Here is a 22,093-nt window from a genome sequence, read left to right as displayed (position 1 = left end):
CTTGGTTGCCACATCTGGTTTTATCGTAACGCAGGGCTCAACATGGTGGGAACCCATTGGAAATAAACAAACCTCGAAGGGAAGGTACAACAGAAGCTGCATGCGCACTGAATATACACAACTACAGGAGAACTGATCACCAAGGAGACTTTAAAATGGAACTCCTTTCAAGACTCCTCCTTAGAAGGCACATATCGGTATGATGCTCATCAAGAAGCCTGATGAATTCAGAGGTATCGTACATCCCGTATCATCCAGGAATCTTCAGTGCTATAGATTCTTCAATAGAAGTGCAGAAAAATATGCTCCACTCTGCTGCAAAGACTCATTTGCTTGTAGCTACCATTGCACTCCAAAAAAACTCACTGCTTAAAACAATGAGGCACTTCTGTGTAAAAATTCTCTTGCAATTTCCAAACACTATTTACAAAATTTGTGCTAGGTCCTTGAAGCATTATTTTGGTTAATTAAAAATATTTTTATAGAAAAAAAGACAGTCCGCCAATAAAGAAAAGGAATGCATTTTCTAATGCAACATAAAACCTCCAGTGGTTCCAGTGTATACTTGGCACAAAACTTGAAGGAAGTCGAACATTGGCATCCCAAACTTGTGAGCCTAACATGGGTGCTGCCTTCCTCAGGCTATACTAACCTTTACTGTTGAGGAATGTGATGGAGAAGAATGTGTATCAACTTTGCGGCGTTTTTGTTCTGAGGAAAGAAAAGAACAATAGCATTACTAAAACACATCTAAAGGAGGATAATGTAATAATATGGCTTTCTCAAGTACCAAAATAATTTAAGCTAGAATTCAAGTTTTACCACTACGTAAATTTTGTTTTTCTTGAGCTATCTAGAGTTACCAGCATTCCTTGACCATCTTTATGAAAGTTTGCAGGAAAAGTGTAATGTGAACAAACTGCTGCAAAATTATGCTAATTTCAAACTTCCACTTTATGTAAGTCTGTATCTGAATTTCAGAATTGCTATGAAGACCCTGAAAAGGTGAACTCAATGAAAAGCATTGCAACCCTTCTCTACCTGGTTTGCCTTCAGCAGTGCAAGTATAAAACTCAACACTGGCCTCAGACTATAAGAACTTAAAATATGAACATTAAGGATTTGTTAACCCCTAACGTAAGGAACTGATAAAGCTTACTGTGTCCTTCTGAAGGACACAAAGGTCTACATCTTCCATACCGTCCATCTTTCTATGCAAAGGTATGATGAAGCTCTCCGAGTACACTCTTGGGGTTTTTGCATTAAATCTTTGCAAAACTTGCAAGGCCACAGCTATACAAGTACATTTTAATAAAAGCCCATTAAGACTTACACTAGAAAAATAATAGGCCTTATGAAAATGACCACTCACTGAAGACATGTGAAGTTCACACATTCACACAGTTTGCCTTTTGGAGATATCCTGACTACCTACTTTAGGCACTAACTGTATTTAAAAGCCAATGCCAAAATGCTAGCTATTATGTAGCAATACTTTCTCACCATCTCTAGCATTTTTTGACACTCACTGATTTTCCAGTGACACATTTTATTTTTCTAGACAAGAACAGAAATTAAATATACAAACTTACCCCTTTCAGATTCTGATGTTTCTGATCGGGGAACAGGTGACTTCAAGGACCCAGCTACTGGCACCTTTTCTCCTCCTTTAGCATTTTCCTTGGATTTCATTTCCTTCGCTACATCTCTTTCTCTGGACGGCTCCTTCTCTCTCTCCTTTTCTGCAGTAGACTTTGACTCAATGATGGTAACGACTGTCTTGGATTTTTCTTCTTTTGAAGCTTTTTCTTCTTTCTTCACTTTTTCCTTCTCTTTGTCAGATTTTGGCGTTTTCTCCTTGATCTCTCTTGCTTTATCATCTTTGTTTGCCCGTTCTTCCTTTGGTTTATCTTTCCCATCTTTCCCAAGTGCCTTCATCTCTGGAGTGACAGCTGGAGTCTTGTCTTTTTTTTCTTTATCTTTTTCCTTCCCGCTTTTTTCTTTATCATCTTTCTCTTTAGTAATTTTGCTGCATCAAAAATAAAAAGGCCAATTAGCACGTATACAAAACCAGCTCTAGTTTTATCACGAAAGTTTTACTTCTGATGTTTTGATAGAACCTCCCGAAGCAGTCACTGTTAAATTTCAGATTAGCTGTCTCTTTATCAGAACACCAACAAGCAAATGCTCTCATTTGTTTTATTTTTATTTAGCTAAAATGGAATGCATTTAACAACAGTGTCAGATCAGCATAGCTGTACATTTTAGAAGAAATAATCTCGTTTATTAAACTTTGAAGAAATGGAAACTATTTATATAGAACCTGAAAGTAAAAGAGAAAAGGCAGGTCAGTTTCAAGTGTAATTCTATCCTTTGGAAGGAAGAAAATACAGAATGTCAAAAAGTAGTTTTTCCCACCTATTAGAAGCACTGTTTCCATTGCTTGTTGTCACCTTCGGTGTAGCGTTGACAGCTTTATTAATAACTTTCACCACACCCTGAGACTTCTCCTTTAATTTATCTGTTTAAAAAAGAAAACAGCTTTATTTCAACAAGTTAATATACACCCTACTGGTTAAAATAAAACAAGTACCCCAGCACATTCATGTAAGACCATGTGTAGCTAGCAGTTAAAATAGGTAATTAACTGCAGAACACCCTCTTCCAAAACCAACTAAAAATAAAGAACACGCACTGACCCTATTTAGCATCACATTTAGATATTTTTTTTCCTCTTTTCAGTTTAATGAGCCGAATTTTGAGAGTAGCCTGTAACATCAGAAGAACTCTACTCAAAAAAAAAAAAAAAAAAAAAAAAAAAAAAGGTTTGTTTACCAGTCTCCTCGGTAGTGCCTTCTTCCAGTCTAACTGTATTTATTGTGAGAGATGTAGGCATCCCAGCACCACCTGGCCCATTTTGCACTGTTGCAGCTACAGCATTCCTGGCAGGTGGGTCTTTGTGGTGGAATTCATTTTCAGGTATCATGAAAGGCTTCCTACTTTTCAACTGCCCAGAATAGCTGCAAGTCGCACAGATTGTTAAATATGCACAAACATAAAGCAAAACATGGGTTGAATCTTAAATGAGGATCTAATCTAACAGTTCATATGTTATTTATTTCACAGTTTTTCCCAACTGATATGCAGCTTCTTCCCCTTTTATCGATGAGCTCAAAAGAAGGAGGGAGGGGGAGGGAACAAACAACCCACAACAAACAAAAAAAAAAAAAAAAGAAAACCAAAAACAACCCACTAGACACAGAAGAAGCCCTACCTCCACACCCTCTTCACCACCACCACACACACACCTGACAAACACACAGAAGAAACAGTCTACTGACAAAACTTAAAACTGTTAGGGAAACCTGAATTGCCCCTCAAGCATACGTGGATGATTCTGCATTCATCACAGAGAGATGTAAAACATAACTAAGTATTGTAGTTTAGCATTTTAGAATCTTGCATCAATAGCCCTTGGCTGTCTTCATTTTACTCTCCCTCTTATCTACTTGCTGCTATATTACTTCTCTAAAATTAAGCTATGCTCCTGTGAGTGGAAATCTTTACTATTTAAAGTGTTTTACTAGAGTCTTGTAATGGAAATTAGTGATCATCCAGCACAAAATGAAAGTTTTCATTCACACTGCCAGCCCTGAGATGCAGGATAGCGAAATCTTCTGTGATAAGGTAAAAATCAAATGTTAGGACTGTAACAGTTCCGAGTCTTTAGAAGCTTTTCATGATCCACTTTTAACCACTTTCTTAAAGTAAGGTGTTGTTACCCCATAGCCAATGCATATAGATCAGGTCTCTTCTCTTTCTCTTCCTGACATATCTTATGTACTCTTCTTTCCAAGGCTTGGCCCAGGTTCAGCACTTTTGGATACCATGGAAGGATTTTGGTCAGCACAATCAGGATATTTCTGATATGTGTATATTCACCTGTTTCAAGGCAGTGCACAGAAGCCTACAAGACAAATTAAATCTAATGAAGTTGGTTTGTTTTTTTAAAGCTTCCAAGAACCTAATTTTTTCAGTTTCTTTATTTACCTTAGTTAATTTATAGTGCCATTTGTGTACCACATGTCTAAAATTCTCATAATCCAATTGATCAGCTTTATTTCCACCATCAAATCCAGTTGCCCGTAATATAGTTAGGAAGCCTGGATAGTTGCCACACTCCTACATGCACATAAAAAAAAAAAGAAAAAAAGAAAAAAGAAAAAATCATTGTTGGGAAGCATAAAAACAGTCATTTGCAAAAGTTAATGATAACTGAAGCACCTTTTCACTGATTCTGCTAAAGACTAAGACATGATCACATTTTAGAAGACTTGCGCACTTTTTTTTTTTTTAAAAGCTTATTTATGTTTGAATCTTAGTTGTGGGTGAGAGAAAAGATTATTTGTAATTTAACTAGCTCTTGCAAGGAGTTTTGTGAGAGTTTCCATATGCTGCCTAAATTATCTTCAAGACAAGCTATGAAAAAATAAGAAATATAATTTTTTTTCACCACTGTATTGTTTTGACACTACACGAAATTCTGTTAAAACTATGTGAATTGCAGAAACTCAATTCTAAGATTACGCCATCAGAAAAATTCAATCACACGGTGTGTTTAAATCTAACTGATGATTTTGCTAAACCCATTTTTATTGGGCTGAATTACACAAGTGGCCACTATACATTCTTATGAGCAAACTCATTTTAATAACTTCACATACCTTTTCATATATGACTCTGTCACTATGCCATCTAGTCACAGTCTCCAGCATACAGCATAAAAACCTGCCGTATCTACTAGCTTCATTTTCAGTGCAACTTGCAACTGTATATATAATATCAGAGAAAACCTGTGAATAGCAGTAACAAAAAGTTACAGTGACTTTACTGAATTACAAAAGGAACAAGAACAAACAAGAATTTCAAATTTCTCTCATCTAAACCACCATTAAGCTGGATTCTAAGTTTAAAGGAGATCTCTTATAAAATATTCTGTTTGTTTTCAAGACTTTATTACCCAGCTGCTGGTCCTTCACACTTAGCCCAGAGCCTAAGCACCGCATATAGCAGCTGCTGACACACAGTTTTCCATAGTTAAAGTGTGTCTTCATTGGCATATAACTGTTTTGTTTTCAAATTAGTAACTTATTTAAGCAGGTAGAAGTAAACACCTAGCCAAGCTGATGCGAAAGGATTTTTTTTCCTGGACTGCACAGGTTCATCAGATAGGGCTCGTGCAATTGCCTACTTTTGTCACCTAGAACATGGACTGAGTATCTGAGTAAGAATGCTCTTTGGAACCCATGAAATCAAAGCAGATGCCCACTTCAAATCTCTCATCCAAAAGGAAACCAGACAATCTTAATTGAATGTTCATATGAAAACAATCTTCAACATGATTTTTTTACAATGTAGCCCCATACACATCCTTTTAATCAAAGCTCATAGTCAAATCTGTTATAACTGTAGAGATGATGCACTAACTTAATAATTTGATTTCTTATAGCAGTAAGTGCCAGAACAGTTCTGATACTCCAAACAGTACAGTCACAGCTGGTACTGTTGGAGCTGAATGCATCCCGCAAGATTCTTCCATCTACGTTCTCCACATTTTTCCTCCACAGGAGGAAAAAGAATGGCTATATGAACAGTGAGAACAGCCTGAACTAATGCCTCCTCCAACTGCTCTGTTTGACCCAGAAAGTCAGGCTGCTACTACTATCAAAAGTACTCCCCATGTCGCCACGGGAGTCCCAGCAGTGATACAAATTAGTCCAATGTCTGTAGTACCATTCGCCAGGGTCAGAAGGGTCCTAAGGATGCTGCTGGGGGCGGGGGGGGGCCAAGTATAAGCAAGTTGATACTACAGCAGTATGGCGCACACAGCTAAAATGGGAGGGTTAGATGAGACCATAGAAACACAGACCACTGGAAGGTTGCAAAACCTGAATGCAACTCCTATGACTGCTAATGACTTTGCTCTGAAACTCTAGTCTCATTAGGATAAATCAAAAACAAAATTTCTTGAAAATAAACCCCTGAAGCTCTAGGAAAACGTGGTTTGTAGAATCCAAAGTACAGAAGGGAACTTTGACCTGTCACAGATTCTAGAATTAAACATAGGTAATGATTTTGTTTACCTATTTTGGGAGGCAGGTGGGATACTAGTTCTGCATGCTCATAATAGTAATTAAGTACATACACACACACACAGTTCTAGCTACTTACTCTGTCATAGCAGAGAAGTGTGGAGAAGTTGGGTGTTTTCTGCTGATGCACAAGTTCTACAAAGTGAGCACAATAAACTGCATCGATTGCCGAAAAAATGCATCGAGGAAATATACATAACTGCAAAAATTTTGTGATAGTCTCATTTTTGGTAGACTCTTCAAAAACAAAGAAATTAAGAGAAAAAAAGAAAGAGAGATAGAAAGTTAATGGGTTAACACTCAACTACTCTCTTCCCAAGAAGTTCAGTATCACACATCCATATTCTTGAGTTTGTACATTAGGCAGCTTGTATTCCAGACATATCTTCAGCACTGCTCAGAAAAAGTAAAAATAAGCTTAACTGTTTGAGGATGCAGGGGGAGGGCAGGAGAGTGCTTGTAGAAAATCTTTATTTGTTATTGGGAAAATTCTTCTGTTACACAATGGGGGAAAAACTGGCTCAGAAAAAACTTTGGTAAACTTCTACAACTGCTCAGATTCTGCACACTAGTGAAAGGAACACCATCTGCTACAACACTTGTTTTCTCCCTTCTAGATGGGCCTGACTTTCAGCTCAGTTTCCTTAGAAATGGACAAACATGCTGTCTATATACAATCCCTTAACAATCACTCTTCCTATCAACCAAACAATCATAGGCATTTAAATAGAGGAACAGTCAGTCTTCAGTAAACCATCATCCCAAAACGCACACATTTTGTGAAAGTTTCATTCTACCACTAAGTAAAAGACTGCACTGTATGCTCAACCTGTTCCATTTGACCAACCACTGGTTGGTCAACACAACAGCCAAACACATACCCAAACCGGTCCCATGGCAGCTCTTGCCCAGTTAACAAGGAGCGTAAAAACAAGCTGGGAGGGATGTACAGCACAAAAGGAAGGCAGGAAGAAAACAAACATATGGATGAAAGCACAGAACTGAAGACTGCAAATGGATGCCTTCAGAAGAAGAACAGTCATGATCCTCATGAGGGCAACTGGTGTTTTTGCACTGGGATTCTTGCACAGGCTGCAGGGCACAAGTCATAAAACCCAGGATTACCTGCTTCGATTCTGTGATGCTCATAGAATAAAGCTTGTTCAATAAAGGACTGTCAGCTTTTACTTAACTAAAAATTTTACGTTGATCTTATTTAATCTTACTATCTACCCCTCAAAGGTTATAACAAGCCTTTGACACTTTAAGAAAAGTCAACCAGGAGAATCACAGCTCATAGAACAATCAAGTGTGTAAGTTTTACTTCAAAAGTGTAAAAGTAAAGCAAGTAAGCAGCCAGCCAGAATAGCTAGTTTCCGATTGCTAAAACTACCAACCTACTTATTCTGCCAAAAATTAACCTACTCTTAATGATATAAACACTTTATCAAAAGTATCTACACAAGAAGAAAGTCTTTTTTAAAAAATTAAGTATCAGTAATTTTTAAAAGTAACAATTAAAAATACACTACAGTAGATGTGCTGTTCAATTTCCTCATACAGCACAATTACAGATAATTTCTTTCAATGGGAAAACTGCTGAAAAAGTTAAGTTCATCTCCTGATGCAATGCGGGGAAACTTCTTGCAGTTGAAGCCTGAGTACTCAAGAGCCAACAATAAGCCATTCCCCCCACCCCACAAATGCGTGTATTAAGAGTACACGTTTATATACTGATCATATCTACACAAACAATTTTCTACATGCCTTTGGGTGCCTCCTTAAGCGAATTTATCAATCAGCTCTAGACTAAGCTTCAGTCAGGTAGTAATTTTTCAACGAGTAATTTCATGTAGCTACTTAGCTGTCCGTACCAGTACATTAAATATTTATAGGCAATAATCGTTCTTAATTTAACTGTCAATGTTTCTTCATTAAATCAGTTGCGTGTATCTTACATGAGTCGGACAATAAAACGCTTTTCCACTGGATTATGCTAGGCTTCTTGGGACAGACGAACAACTACTTCCAGTTACAAACTGAAAGTTCTTCCAGAGAAAACTGACCAGAGAAAAACATTTCAGATTAACCACACTAGCAGAGTTCACAATCAATATGAAACATTGCAGAGGCTTTGTCAGAGAAAAAAGTTTGTTCTGCCTCCTGCATATCTGCCATATGAAACATTTGCATGCTGTTTCATTTCATGGTGCTGTTAGGCTGGCACATTACTTATCTTGTCATTAGAACAGGGTTTATGTTACCCCCCAAATACTGGCCTTTTGCTCCTAATCGATTACAGGACTCAAAGTAAGTTAACTCAAACCACTCATTGAAAGTTTACATGCCTATTTCTTGCAATGTAGCAATTATCCTAACTTAGCAGCATCCTAACTGCAGTAAATAAGCGCAAGCCATCTTGTAATTACAACTTTCCACTGAATTGGTCAATCTCTTATTTATTTTCTAAATTAGTGCAATATTTAAAAGGTCCTGACATTGCAAGAAACAAAGAAAACATCTCCCTGAAAACCAACTACTTGGTATTTGCAGCAAAGACACATTACCTTCTAATTAAAAGTTTACCTTGCTAACAGACCTCAACATGTGGAGATCAAATTTTAAAAACAACATTAAGAGTATTAGTGCAAGCTGAACTTTTAGTTCTGGGGACAGTGATGACTACAAAAACATCCAGAGTGTTTCCTCTACACACACTTACTTGCCAGAAGCCAGTTATCCTTCTCTAGTTTCAGTCTCTGTAGAACCCTCTGCACATGCTCCAACTGCTTCTTCTCCTCTTCAAGGAGCTTGTCCTGAAGAGCTGTGCAACGTTCTTTTTCTTTTTTCTTTTTATTTGGAGGCTAGAAAATGTCAATACAACAACACTTAGTATTATGCTAACACTTGCTACAGGTAGAGCAATTAAATTCCTGATAATGCTAAAGAATACTTGAAAAACTTTCTATTTCACTAAATAATGTTCTGCTCTAGAAATAAACTGATTTTATGAACACTGGCTGACTCAGCTTAAAAGAAAAGTGAACAGCTAAACCACAGATACAGGTGTCAAAGACTGCTTTCTGAAACACAGATTTTCCAGTAATTTTCACTCAGTGAAGTCACTGATACTTTTAATGTGGGAATTATAAGGATGAGTCAGTCTAAATGATATGAATGTGACAAATCAGAATGGATGAATCAGGTGACAAAACATTGCAGATCTAAGTGACCTTAATATAAGATTTCACAAAGAAAAAAGTCTTTCAAGGTTAGAAAGTTTAAACCAGACCATAAAATTATATAAACATACCATTTCCTGATTGTCATCTATGGCTTTCATCTGGACTTTAAGTTTATTGACTTCTCTGTCATAGCTACTATGTGGGACGGCAAGGTCATACATTGTCAAAGACCAGAATGTAGCATAAAACTGAGGGCTGATGTCGTCCCAAACCTTGGGAAGGTGCAGAGAAATTACAGCATCATGAACAGGAGCCATCACCAGCTCACACGATGTAATGTATTTGTGAACCTTGTGCTGCTGTTTATTTCCCTTCTCAGCTTTTTTTAGTTCATCATACTTAGACTGTGGATTAAAAAAAAAAAAAAAAAAGAGAGATTTGTAATCTTTGTACAGAAAAAATATAATTTAACTTTCACAATATAATTTAACTTTTCTCAAAAACCTGTCTAAAACATTTACACACATGAAATGTCATTTATGTACACAAACCACTGAAGAATACCATACAGAACTTTTAGTATTCATCCATATTGGACAGATTTACCTTCCTTCACTGATGCTGCTACCTGTTGTTATCATAACATGTTATACTACACCGAGTAAGAATTGCTCGTGATATTTAACGTTTTAGATGCAGGGATAAATTTATTGCTGACACTTCCTGAGATACCACACCTTTTGGCAGCTGCAGCATTCTCCTCCACAGCAAATATCCATCTAAAACATCTGCAGAAGAACTTACACATTTGGGGGAAATAGGAAAGGAGAGAACTACTGATCACCCAAATCATCAGAAGAGATGACTTCATTAGCTACAACTTCTGTCAGTTGTGTGAAAGCTAACACATGGGCCGTACTTTCTATGAAGATAAAGGATAACCTGTTCCCAGCCCATAGCTGCTCTTTCTACCTCTACTCATAAAGCTTCTGTAAGTTTTATTTAGCAAACTTAAACTTTGGTTCCTGCTAGACGCATATATTGATAACATGTAATACAGCAGCACTAACAGCAGACAAACAGAAGAGTTCTACTTACAGAAATATGGTGTGCATACATGGGTCTTGAGAGGAAAAATGCAGCATCATGAGGTGTATGAAACTCATTACAGAGAACGTCAATAGAAGGCACTCGCTTAATGTAATCCTCTGTGCTTAGATTGGATGCTAAAAACCCACCAAATTGTACCAGGGTGTCATGGCACTACATGTGAAAGACAAAGAGATAGCAAACAGTATTATTTTGTTTAAAAGTGAGGTTAGGGAGAGATTGAAAGCTTTTTTTTTCTTTTTTAAAAAAGTTAACAATACATTGTAGAGCACGAATTTTCTCATGGTGGAAGAGATGCTAAATTTTCCATGGCACATACTTGTCACTCAGTGCTGACTCAAATCTATCTGCACCTAAAAAAACCCCCAAACAAACAAACAACTACCCTACAAAAGCCAGCAGAACTGTAAAAGCATTCTATTCTACCAGAATGAAATGAAACTAGTTCCTACTGCTTAAGGCAGCAAAAGAATTCAATTCAGGCTGCTGCTTTAAAAACAACAAAGAAGTTCCTCAAACAGAGTAAGATCAGAAAAAAATAATAGCTGACTTAAGAAATAAGAACTTAACTTTTTCTGACAAAGGATGTTTTAATCTTTCACTCAGAAGTCACTTGTCAATACAATATATATTTAATATACCCATATATTTTAATGAGATTACTGCAACTGATTTGGAAAATTCTTATATATTCATATTTATTGTGCTGAATTCTTATATGTTGTGCTGATACGCTAGAAGTTACCAAAGAAAAGGAGGGGTTCTTGTAAACACAAATGTTTTTACTTGCCTGATCATACAGTTTTCCCACCAGCTTCAGATGTTTTTCCCCTCCCTCTTGAAATATCACACCATTTCTCTGTTGAGCCATAAGCAAGCACAGTGGAAGGGCAAGATCATGGTCCAATAATGCATCTTTCAATCTCTGAGAAGATTTTTTTGTATTCCTGATTTGGCCAAAGTATCCTCCCTGCACAGAATAGAAAAAGTTACCCAAGTTTGGAAATAATGCATCACAAATGGAAACCATACATGCTTCTGACTGAGGAAATACTGATGAATTAATATCAATACAGTTTCTTGTCCATCAATAAAACTCTCTCTCTGGATCCTGTACTGCAACATAAGTACATAAGAATCAGAAACTAACTGGTCTTGCATCTTATTAATTACGTCTTTTATACAGTAAATGAAGAGCGACATTTCAGCTCAGACATCATGACACTGCATTTTAGACCTAGGTCTGCTGTGATCTGCTCAAAGTCTCTGTTCAGTATAGGAATTTCAGATTTTAGTTCCGATTATAGCTATTCAACTCCCTAGACAGCTGAGTCTAGGTCAGACTCAACTAGGTCTTTGACACCAAGGCTGCAACGGTTTTAGCTGTTAAAATGGTTTAAGATATTACTCTACACAACAGGGAGCTACTACCCCCAGAGTGGGGCTAAAACAGCAGGACTGCACAACGTACAAGCTCACTGGCTGCTATAATTCGTGGGTCTGTCATGTAACACTGGATAATGAAGGCTGCTTTCATTAATATGGGATGCTGTGAAGCACAACAATTAAGGCTCATGTATACATTGTCTTGGCTGCCTGTCTGCAAGGCCTGTAAAGCTCAATGGAGTGGGAAGCTCTCTGATGAAAGCAGTAATACCTTTCTCAGCTGTGCTGCCAGAATTCATGAATCAGTCTTTAGAACAACCATTAATAAGCAATAGCTATTATAAATTTAACACGAACACACCTCAGCTTTTAGTTGTTCTCCACCAGTCATGGCTTCCAATTGTTCCATTGTCATTTCCTCTGTAATTTCTATCCCTGCCATTTTCTGTACTACCTCTTTTAAAATAAGCAAATCAAAGCTGCACAGAAAACAGAAAAGTGGAGTAAAAACAAGAAAATTTGTTTAAGAAATGGAAGCTATAACATTCAATACACAGTACAAAGCAACACTATGACGCACATTAAAACAAGTTACATTTTAATTCTTTTTTGAAAAAGAAACTAGTATGCTGAGTGCACAAGGATTTCTTTATGACAAGTAAAAAGTTAGTACTTAAAAGTAATGCAGGCATTCAACAAGCTGGATTTCAGAACACCCCTTCAGAACAGTTTCATTGTTTTTGAAAATAATAGTGACTGTGGTGCTATTAACTTTTAAATATCAACAAATTAATCATAAAGTTTATTGCTCCCTTTTGTTGTTTACATACTTCAAGCCATATCTATACAGTTATTTCATGAACATAGAATATTCTAAACTCTATTAAAAATTTCTAGAATGGTACACAGCCTTAGAAATTTACTGGCAAAATTAGTCTGAAGAGGACATTTGGAACATGGAAAACGTTTTTTTAGATGAAACACAGAATATACAAAACACTCCGATAATCATCCGGTTCAGAGACTAGGCTTTACTTCCTGCTCCGAATTCTGTAAGGGCAATGACTTTTCCTCAACAGACATATAGTAAACTATATCATGATCATTCAAATCAGCAATATTTTCCAGTAACTTCTGAAATTTGTGTGACCTACTTATAAAAAGCGTTGACCCATGCCCTCCAAAACAGAGTTTTATATTTAAATAATTTACATTGTTTATATTTTTGTTTGCTTTTGCAACCCTAAGTATGTTTTCTGTCTAGTAACTATGCAACACCAGCATATACTCCAATTCAAATACTTGAATGCTCCAGTCCTATGGAACTGTCACAGTGGTAAATCCATTTTATTTCTACAACCCTAAATACTAAACTGAATATTAAAAACAATTTGATTTTTTTTTTCCAGAAGTCTTAATACTTAATTCTGGGCAAAGACAAGAAACATTACTTACCCTTCCTCTGTAGCTCAGTGTGATTGTACCATCATCAGAATACAAAACAAATTGGGGACAGGGGAGCACATGAGACTGAGTGTCTACATTGCAGGGAAGGGAAAAAACTAGATTTCTCAACATAAATACCCTAAAATAACATGCTGCGTTAACTCCACGGATAAGCTGTCTTTCAGTAAGCATATGGGGAGTCATAATAGAAAAAAGATGATACTCACCTATGTGATAAAAATAACACATTAAAATTAAATAAATAAATGAAACAATAATATTAAGTGATAATGATGGAACGACAAAAGGGAAAGGAAGATTTAAGTTGCAAACCTTGTTTAAAAAAGTTTTTTTGAGTTATGATTAACATTGATGTATCAAGAAGCAATTCAACTGCCATTAAATAAATTGAACAAAGTATTTAAAATAATATTATAATGTTAAGAGCCATCCCTACAGAGAAGACATTCTGAGAAAGAAAAAACTAAATCTGTAACAGTCACATCCTTTTATATCACGGATACCTATTTTTTAAATAAGGTATAATAATTTCCATGACAGTATTACAGACCAGCAGGGTTTTTTCCCTGTCTGGGTAGTTATTAAGAAAACTGTATTAAAGTAAGTTACAGATCAAAAATCAGTACTTCAAAAATAATGTGTCACAGTTAAACAATTAAAGGAAAAATAACATACTAAAGAGGATATTATTCTTTCTGCTATTTAAATTTCTTAACCTTCCTGGTATTATGAAAGGAGTTTTACCACTACTAGACTAATTACTACATCAAGCACCCATGTATCAGCAAACACCAAAATAATACATTATAAAAATTGAGTTTATAAAGACCAGTTGTGCAAGACTTGCCTTTTCCCAGCTTTCAGTTGGTTGGCTACATATTGAAGTAGACCAGCAAGTTCAATTGGGTATTTTCGGAAAACTGCACCACAAAAGCTAGCCAGACCTAAAGCAAGGAGAAACAGCTGTGACTGCACGTCATGAGATACTAATTGGTAAATAAGCATTAACGAAGTACACACACAAACACAATTTATTTTTGTAATACAAATAAAAAAATATTTTCCTATTTATTAAATTTGCCAGCTCTCTGCCTTGGATCTACCAGCTAATTCTTTAAACAAGTGAAATATTGATCATGATGATCAATAGTATGGTAGATCATAGGGAGGATGAAGTATTTTATTTATTACATTAGTGTTTAAAACAACAATACTAACTCTGCAGCCAGCTTGAGATCGTAGTGTCATCATGCTTCATTCTCTCCTTTTCAGGGTTTGCCAGAGCTTCAATGATACAGTCTTTAGTAGAATTAAAGAGAATATTTTTCCTCAATTTGTAAAAACAAAAGTTACACAGACCTGTTTTTCCAGCTCCACAATTTGTAATGTATGAACATAATATGCAAGTATAGCAAGCATAATATAAGGGATCCACTAACATAGTTACGGTATAAAAAAATAAAATCATGAAAGAAATCGTAACTTAAAAAGCAGTATTTACCTCACTATTTACAGGATGATCATGCCTTCAAGAATAGAGTGAAAGTAGTAAAAAACCCTTCAAAATAAAGTATAATTTTCATAGTGTGAAACAACAAATAGAGAGGGTTCTGTAACCCACTAAGAGGGCAAAGGTATTTGCAAACTTCACTGAAGTTTCCAGCAAAAAGCAGCAAGAATAGAAAACAATAGAAGGTAATATTTACTCACAGACAACAGGTTTCATCTGGCTACAGCTGCAGCTTTATCAGTAACTAGATATATTGACTTACATAAAAGGATACATGCCAAAACATCGTAGTTCAGTGAAGTGAGGTATTTCAGTGAATCAACAACTGGAGTTATTAAGTTATCGTATTTTTGTATTTGTGATAAAATCTGAAAGTTACAAAAGACATTCAGCTGAACAGGAACAGTATTTCTTATCTTTCACATAATAAATCAAAATCAAAACTGTTTAACAATGCTCGTCTTAAAAACCAACACAAAACATCCTTTGAAATCAATTTTTCAGAAGGTCCTAAACCACTTTCAAAGTAATAGGTAATCTCATTAATTTATCTAGTACCTTCGAGATATCAGTGAAACATGTCTCTAACATGTAAAACAATTCTGTATAATTATTTTTCTTCTCAATTATCAGAAAATAAAATCACGGAAACATTTCACACCCCCCCCCCCCCAAGATTTCTTAAAAATCCTAAACCTTAGCAGTAAGAGTTTCTGTTGCTACTTATAATAATAAAAAACTATTTTTAAAAAATGAACCTAGGTCATGAAAGAATACAAAGTAAACTGCATTAATAAAGTTTTAGAATGTTCTCTTTGGTACATGACCCACACGCATATGTGTGTGTGTATTACAGTATTAATCTCTTCAAGTAAAGTCTAAAAACTGGTAGATCAATAATCACAAATCACATTTGTGAGTAAGGTGGAGGTCCATCAACATACTTTACAGCTCTCAAGCATTCTGTAGCACCAAGTAATCTCCAACTTCATAGGTGTATTTCAGACTTCAAAGCTTTATGTTTTCTCTAAATGACCCTGATGTACCTTCATCACACACACATACAGCTGCCCAGAGCAACCTAACTTGAATTTGCATTCGGCATAACCTGATCAGCACATCCTTGTACCTTCGAGACCCACCTCAGCCATCTCAAATCAAATACTTCACTCCTATAAATAAGTGGATTTCATTTTCTGTGCAGTTGTGGTTGTTCAAGAGCTATTGTCGTATTAAATATCTCAGACCTGTGCACTACGAACAAGTAATCATATTTTAAAATTTGCATCAAAAGTAAAAAAATAATGAAATTACAACTGTCCTCTCCCTAAGACAGCAGGTCCTTTCCTATACTTTAATATCTATTGCTAGGATGAAATAGTATTCAAATACATGTAGATACACACATAATCAAATAAAATTGTAGGATTGCTGTGGCTGAGCTTCCCAATTTGCCTTCCAGAGGGTTTCACATTTTCCTTAGTTAAACGCCTGTAAAAGAGAACATATTTTATTGCAACAGACAAGCTAAAAGAATACTAAAACAACAGGTTAGTTCCAGTAAAGAAACACCTTTATTAGTTGCAGAAATTAAATTCTCACTAGCAGATGTGTTTTTAAGAAACCTGATCATAAGAAATATTACTCCTCTGGGAATCTGAAATTTGTAATCCTGTAACATACACAGAGTACAAACAAAACTAGTTGTCCCCGTATTACTATGGACTGTATTCTAGTTTCAACTTTGAGCACTTTGCATTTGGAAGTTGTCAGCGAGACCTATACTACATATAAATATAGCATGTGATGCTGTTGATATCTCCTGCAAATTTAATTTAGCCACAGATCAGTCATTTTACATTTGCTGCATTCTGCTCACTGAAAAACAATATTAATTTCATAGTTTTACACTTCTGCAGCATTCCCTACTGAAGATATGAACTTAACATGAAACCTGAAGTTGATACACAAAGTAAATTGCACACATAGCAATCTCAACAACTGACAGCATTGTGGCTCATCTGTATGATTGAATCTACTATACAAGAGAAGGGATGTGAAGTTTTACAGTCTATGCCAGCTATGCAGCAAGGCAGAAAAGAATCAAAATCACTGTTTCTAGCTTTCACAGCTGCATGTCCAAAGTCTTTTACCCAGTAACAATTATTCTGTCTTGCCTACATAGAAAGGTTCTAATTATCCACATTATAAAACCACAGCATTTGCTTTTGGCAGCAGCAAATGGAGAACCCAAATCCCTGACAGTGATGTCAGAGACATTAAATTTGAGGTAAATCTGAAATTTTTTGTGAGCCCACTTGAAGATTAGAATTAATCTTAGAATTAATCATCCCATTCAATTCAACTTACTGTCCTACTTTCAAACTTACAGAAACAGAAACGGTGACAAGATTTTTGAGACTCTTTGGATTAAATAGTCTCCATACCTAGAGGAAATATGTTGCACATTGACACTTCCATAAGCAAAGCAATTTATCAAACAGCATACCCATGGAAAAGGTTTTAAATAATTTAATGGGACATTTTTCACAGATGAAATACCCTTGTTGGTGACAAATTTGTCTGTACCCTTGCTTATTTGACAGTTTTTAATCACAGTACATTAAATACTTCATGAACAAGGATAATCAGTGCAATTACCAAGTCATTAGAAAAGGAATGTATTTGTCAAGTTTTTTTTCTCCAGTTAGTGACACGCAATACACTGTACCACAGTTTATTATTTATGGAATTAGAGAACTTACTTCATGATATATTTGGCTCGGTCTATGGTTTGAGCTTTAACTTTCACTAGAAGTGGGTGACTATTGTATGTTTCATTCTTCCACTGCCCATAAAGACGGTACCTTGAGAGATTAAAAAGGAAAACTATTTTTAGTACTGACAATTCAAGAGACCACTTCCAAAGAATGGAAACAAATTACTCTACTCACCGGTACTGGTATGGAAAAGTCTTGAACATTCCCCATAATTCTTCAGACATGCATGCGTTGCAGTCCATCAGAGAAAGAGATGGCAGTAAGACTTGATCGGTAATACTCAACAAACAGCTAAACAGTATCTCCTGAGATAAAGACAAAAAACTCGAGGTAACTACCAAGTAAGTACATCAGAAGCAATGCTATGCATGCTATGCAGATATGCACGAATTGCACATCTTAGTAGACTGATAAAAAACAAGTTTGCCACAAGATTAAGACTTCCTAACCAAAACCAACTAACCAAAAAAAAAAAATCTACAAAGGACTTAAAAGTATCTCCCATCATAAATGTTTTTATTAGATAAGTTATGGACCATATATACTGTCAATATTTTATTTGACTACATAAGGTATTTGAGCAAAGCTGCTGAAGTTTTCGGCAAGTTGCACTCATATTTTCAAATCAAATAAATCATTTAAAAATTAATATACTGTGGACATGCACGAAGTGCAGCAGGAGAAAATAGATTTTGGCACCTACTTTCAATCTATTAAGGTATTCTTTGACACTTCCATTTTCAAAATTCCAAATTAAACCCCGAAGCCATTATACATTTTCCCAAAGCACAGTACCAATTTCCATGTTATCAGTATCCTATCCTCCCGCTTTCTTAAACATTTCTCTTTCCCACTGAGCTGTTAGAATAACCATAGCAGAAAAAAACCAAACACACACACACACCCCAAAACCCCTGCAAACAAAACAAACAAACAAAACAAAACACAACCAACCATGCAACAAAAAAAAGCCAGAAGAGACTAATTTTCTCTGCAATGATTGAGGAAGTCAGGAAATCATGACAAGTAAGAAAGAGGAGGAGTAATAAATAAAAATGAAAGTAAAAATGAAAACTGCAAACTTCATACTGAAAACTTGCTTGTGGATTAAAAAAATTCATTGTGATCAATCTTGATAATTCAATAATTTAGAAAATTTAGAAAGAAATAAGTTAGCCAATAAAGAAAAATTAGCCATTGTACTATTAAACACCTCCCCTACTTGTAACTTCTCTTTTTCTCTATGCTTTTGCCCATCTTTAAGATACAAGGGGCCACCATGAAAAGTGTATTTACAGAAAAAAAAGCTGGAGGTACTCCAGCTGATTCCAAGCAAATAAGAAGTAGCATGCACTAGACTAAAAGAACAAGATTAAGTTTGAGGAATGCAGGAAAGAAAAAAAAAAATAGAGGACCAGAATACAAAAAAACCCCCTGTGACTGGCTCAAACTTGCCCATAAAAATCAAGACAAGTCTATAGCATACATTAGTTAAAGCATAAAACTCTACAGAGAAAGAAGAGTTGTACAGTCGTTAAACATTTGGTCTCAATTACAATCTTACATAAAAACACCTTCCTCCAAAATAAACTCACCATTTTCTCTTTATCTTCTTGTTTGCTTCCATCAGACTGAAACTATAACAAAGACAATCATGTTAATTGCAGCATAATTAATGGAACAGTTTCAGAACAAGGCTACCTGAGCAAAAGCATGAACCTGAAGGGTCACATGCCTAGTAAATGTTTAATTTTCCAGATCTGTCAGCGTTAAAACATTTTTGAACAGAAATCCAAATGCACAGATGAAAAGTATTGCTTACACATATAGGGGCTTATTACCTCTTTTTGAACAAAAGCGTACAAACTAAAGTATCAGAGATACTTACTATTGTAGATGAACTACTGAATTTTCTTACTGGCAAGAGGAAAAAAAAATGCCCTAAGCATTCACCTTCTACCTAAAAAAACAAAGCCAGGACTTCCAACCCAATTATCAACAGCCATAGATTATTTTCCCCATCTTTCCTCTCACAATAATTACCTCTTAAGCTTTTAGTCTTCATTAAGTTACTTACTTTTCTCTCTTCTTGTTCCACTCACCATCAAAAGCATATTAAGCTATCACACCAGTAAGTGCACAATTATTTTAAAGGTACACTTGAGCATGAAAGCTGCAGTGCAATGTTAGTAGTCTAACTTTTAAACTACTGTATGGGTTAACTTACAGTCAAATCACCTCCAGTTATAAGTATTTCTACTGTGTGTTAAATGTAGTTTCATAACTAGAACATGCTGATGGCAATAGTGCATTAAAAATAACTTTCCCTATGTTACCTTAACCACTCTGTCACTGACGAATTTCTTCATAGTTCCAACCTAGAGCAAATAGCTAAAATGTTGCTCATTCTTGTCAGAAACACATTAAACTATTATATTCATATATTCACAGTAAAACTGCACACGAGATTCCTATAACCAAGTAATCTCCATTCCACTGTACATAGCCACAAAGAAACAAGGGCTTTCTCACAAACCTTCAATACTTGAACTTAATTACGAAGTAGTCCTAATAGTCTAATGACAGCAGTAAAATGGATTACTCCCTTGAAATTACAATTTCCAAATTAACTGCATTGTCAGGGGAACATAGCGTTATCACTCACACACCAATCTTCTCACAGGCCAGCAAGAAATAAGCACGCTATAAAGCAAAAACATTAACCACTGGGAAATCTTATCATTCTGGATGAGAAGATGCTGAGAAATCATCCCTCCTACAAAGATATGGAAATAGGGGAAGATAGACATGCTTGAATTTACCATGATTTTATTACAAAGACATCTTGGAACCCAAACTTAGTGCAGTTTCCATCACCCTATCATTGCATCTTGGAACCTGATGAGGGCAAACTCTCTTGCCCAAATCTGTTAGGTTAGACAAAAAGATCAATCCCAATAATTATCTGTGTTCTTAGCTCTGCATCATCAAGTACAGCTGGACATGAAAGCTTCCCCTCAGGTGGTACGTAAATTTTGAACCTTCCAGTACTTGTTAGTTGTAGTTGAAATAAAAAATACTTCCAAGAAAAAAAGTTATAAAACTGCAAATCTCCCCTCCAGTACCATTTAGATCAACCAAACCTCTCCAACTTTCAGTTTTAAGGTAAAATAACAAGCTAAGTAACAAAACCAGTGATTTTTAAGTTTGGGGGTTTTGTTTGTTTGTTTTGAATAATAACAATAATAACAACAATAATTTTTTAAATTATTTCCAAAACTTTTAATTGCAAAGTTTCTCTGAGCTGCTATTTAAAAATAATTTTAAAGGCCTCTTTTGTTGACTTGAAAATAAAACAAAAACTGCTAGTCAAATAAGCAATTGCCAGAGAAGTAGCAAAAGAAATCACTAGCCTCAGTCTAAGCTACTGAGTACATTCCAAGGGAGTTCAGAATATAAATTCAACTTGCAGCCTTTTAAAACAGGTCATACCACCACTCTTTCAATATATACATGGTAAAGATATGGTCAAAAGACAACAACAAATCTCAAGGCCATTTTATTTCTGAAGTTGGCGACTTAAGGCTTTATAAGGTGTTTTAGATCTCCCCATTGAAATCATCCTTAGTGGCATCCAGAGATTTGTCACCAACACAAGTTCAAGAGCAGCAGCATTTTAACTGGCATAACAGGGACACCCCACTAATTAAAAAGATGCAACATCACCTACTTCCCATGTAACCTAACAGGTGGAATAGAAAGTACTATCTTAAGTACTGAATGTGTATTAGGTTATTGTTCCCCATTGTCTACACTGTCGCTCTAATAATGTAAAAGCTTCCATGCAATTAGTATCATATGTCCATTTTGTTTGTGGGGTTTTGGTTTTGTTTTGTTGGGTTTTTTTTTTCCCCAATAACCATACACAATGTTTTAAAAGATGAAGACTGTAATGAGAAATCAGTTATCACTAAATACTCCTGGTTATAAACTTAAAGTGTCTTAAGCTGTTCATAAAAATGTTTGTTATGTTTATTGATCATAGAAATGATCAAGAATTAAAATAAGATTCTCCAAATTTGTCCTTAGTCAAAGAATTTTTTTTATGTTTCAGTATCTGAATGTATACACAATTAGTAAGAATTGAGCATTTTTTGACATCAGCAGAACTAGTATTTGACAAGCTGTTCTGTCATACCAACCTCTTTCATAAATGCTTTTCCAAGGCGTACCACTTTTGCAAATAAAATGGGATCATGGGACAGATGTGGACCAAGGTAACAAAGCATGTTGAACACTTCCTTTCTCAAGTCCTCGAAGCTGTCTGCTTGTTTTGGTGCTCTCTTGTTTGGCAAAGAAGAAATTGGTGACCCTTTAGCTCCTTTAGGTACACCAACCCTGAAAAATAAGATGTGCAGCATTTCACATGAAACAGAAGTGAAGATTTTAGAAGTGTACCAATACAGTTGGGCTTATTATTGAATTGATGGTTATAAATAAATA

At 35.6% G+C, this 22,093-nt stretch overlaps 1 protein-coding gene across 2 annotated transcripts in view; it reads right to left on the bottom strand.

The window, feature by feature from the left end:
* THOC2 (THO complex subunit 2) overlaps window positions 1-22,093 on the bottom strand; it is a 55,846-nt gene that overhangs the window by 9,437 nt on the left and 24,316 nt on the right. Inside the window, exons 12-33 of one of the 2 annotated variants that reach the window (XM_075054268.1) lie at window positions 21,793-21,988; window positions 19,927-19,968; window positions 19,186-19,227; window positions 17,765-17,895; window positions 17,576-17,677; window positions 16,217-16,301; window positions 15,085-15,178; window positions 14,519-14,599; window positions 14,148-14,244; window positions 12,195-12,312; window positions 11,238-11,417; window positions 10,436-10,600; window positions 9,466-9,741; window positions 8,875-9,016; window positions 6,232-6,389; window positions 4,725-4,853; window positions 4,051-4,182; window positions 3,783-3,967; window positions 2,836-3,020; window positions 2,419-2,521; window positions 1,593-2,029; window positions 653-711 (exon numbers count right to left, since the gene is read on the bottom strand). In XM_075054268.1, coding sequence (XP_074910369.1) covers window positions 653-711; window positions 1,593-2,029; window positions 2,419-2,521; window positions 2,836-3,020; window positions 3,783-3,967; window positions 4,051-4,182; window positions 4,725-4,853; window positions 6,232-6,389; window positions 8,875-9,016; window positions 9,466-9,741; window positions 10,436-10,600; window positions 11,238-11,417; window positions 12,195-12,312; window positions 14,148-14,244; window positions 14,519-14,599; window positions 15,085-15,178; window positions 16,217-16,301; window positions 17,576-17,677; window positions 17,765-17,895; window positions 19,186-19,227; window positions 19,927-19,968; window positions 21,793-21,988 — 3,139 coding nt within the window. The remainder of the gene's footprint in view (window positions 1-652; window positions 712-1,592; window positions 2,030-2,418; window positions 2,522-2,835; window positions 3,021-3,782; window positions 3,968-4,050; window positions 4,183-4,724; window positions 4,854-6,231; window positions 6,390-8,874; window positions 9,017-9,465; window positions 9,742-10,435; window positions 10,601-11,237; window positions 11,418-12,194; window positions 12,313-14,147; window positions 14,245-14,518; window positions 14,600-15,084; window positions 15,179-16,216; window positions 16,302-17,575; window positions 17,678-17,764; window positions 17,896-19,185; window positions 19,228-19,926; window positions 19,969-21,792; window positions 21,989-22,093) is intronic. The other variant, XM_075054269.1, reaches the window with a different exon arrangement.

Source organism: Buteo buteo, chromosome 22 (genome assembly GCF_964188355.1).
Source record: "Buteo buteo chromosome 22, bButBut1.hap1.1, whole genome shotgun sequence".
Lineage (NCBI taxonomy): Eukaryota > Metazoa > Chordata > Aves > Accipitriformes > Accipitridae > Buteo > Buteo buteo.
The sequence above is the reverse complement of the archived record's forward strand: the minus strand, read 5'-3'. Positions and strand labels throughout refer to the sequence as shown.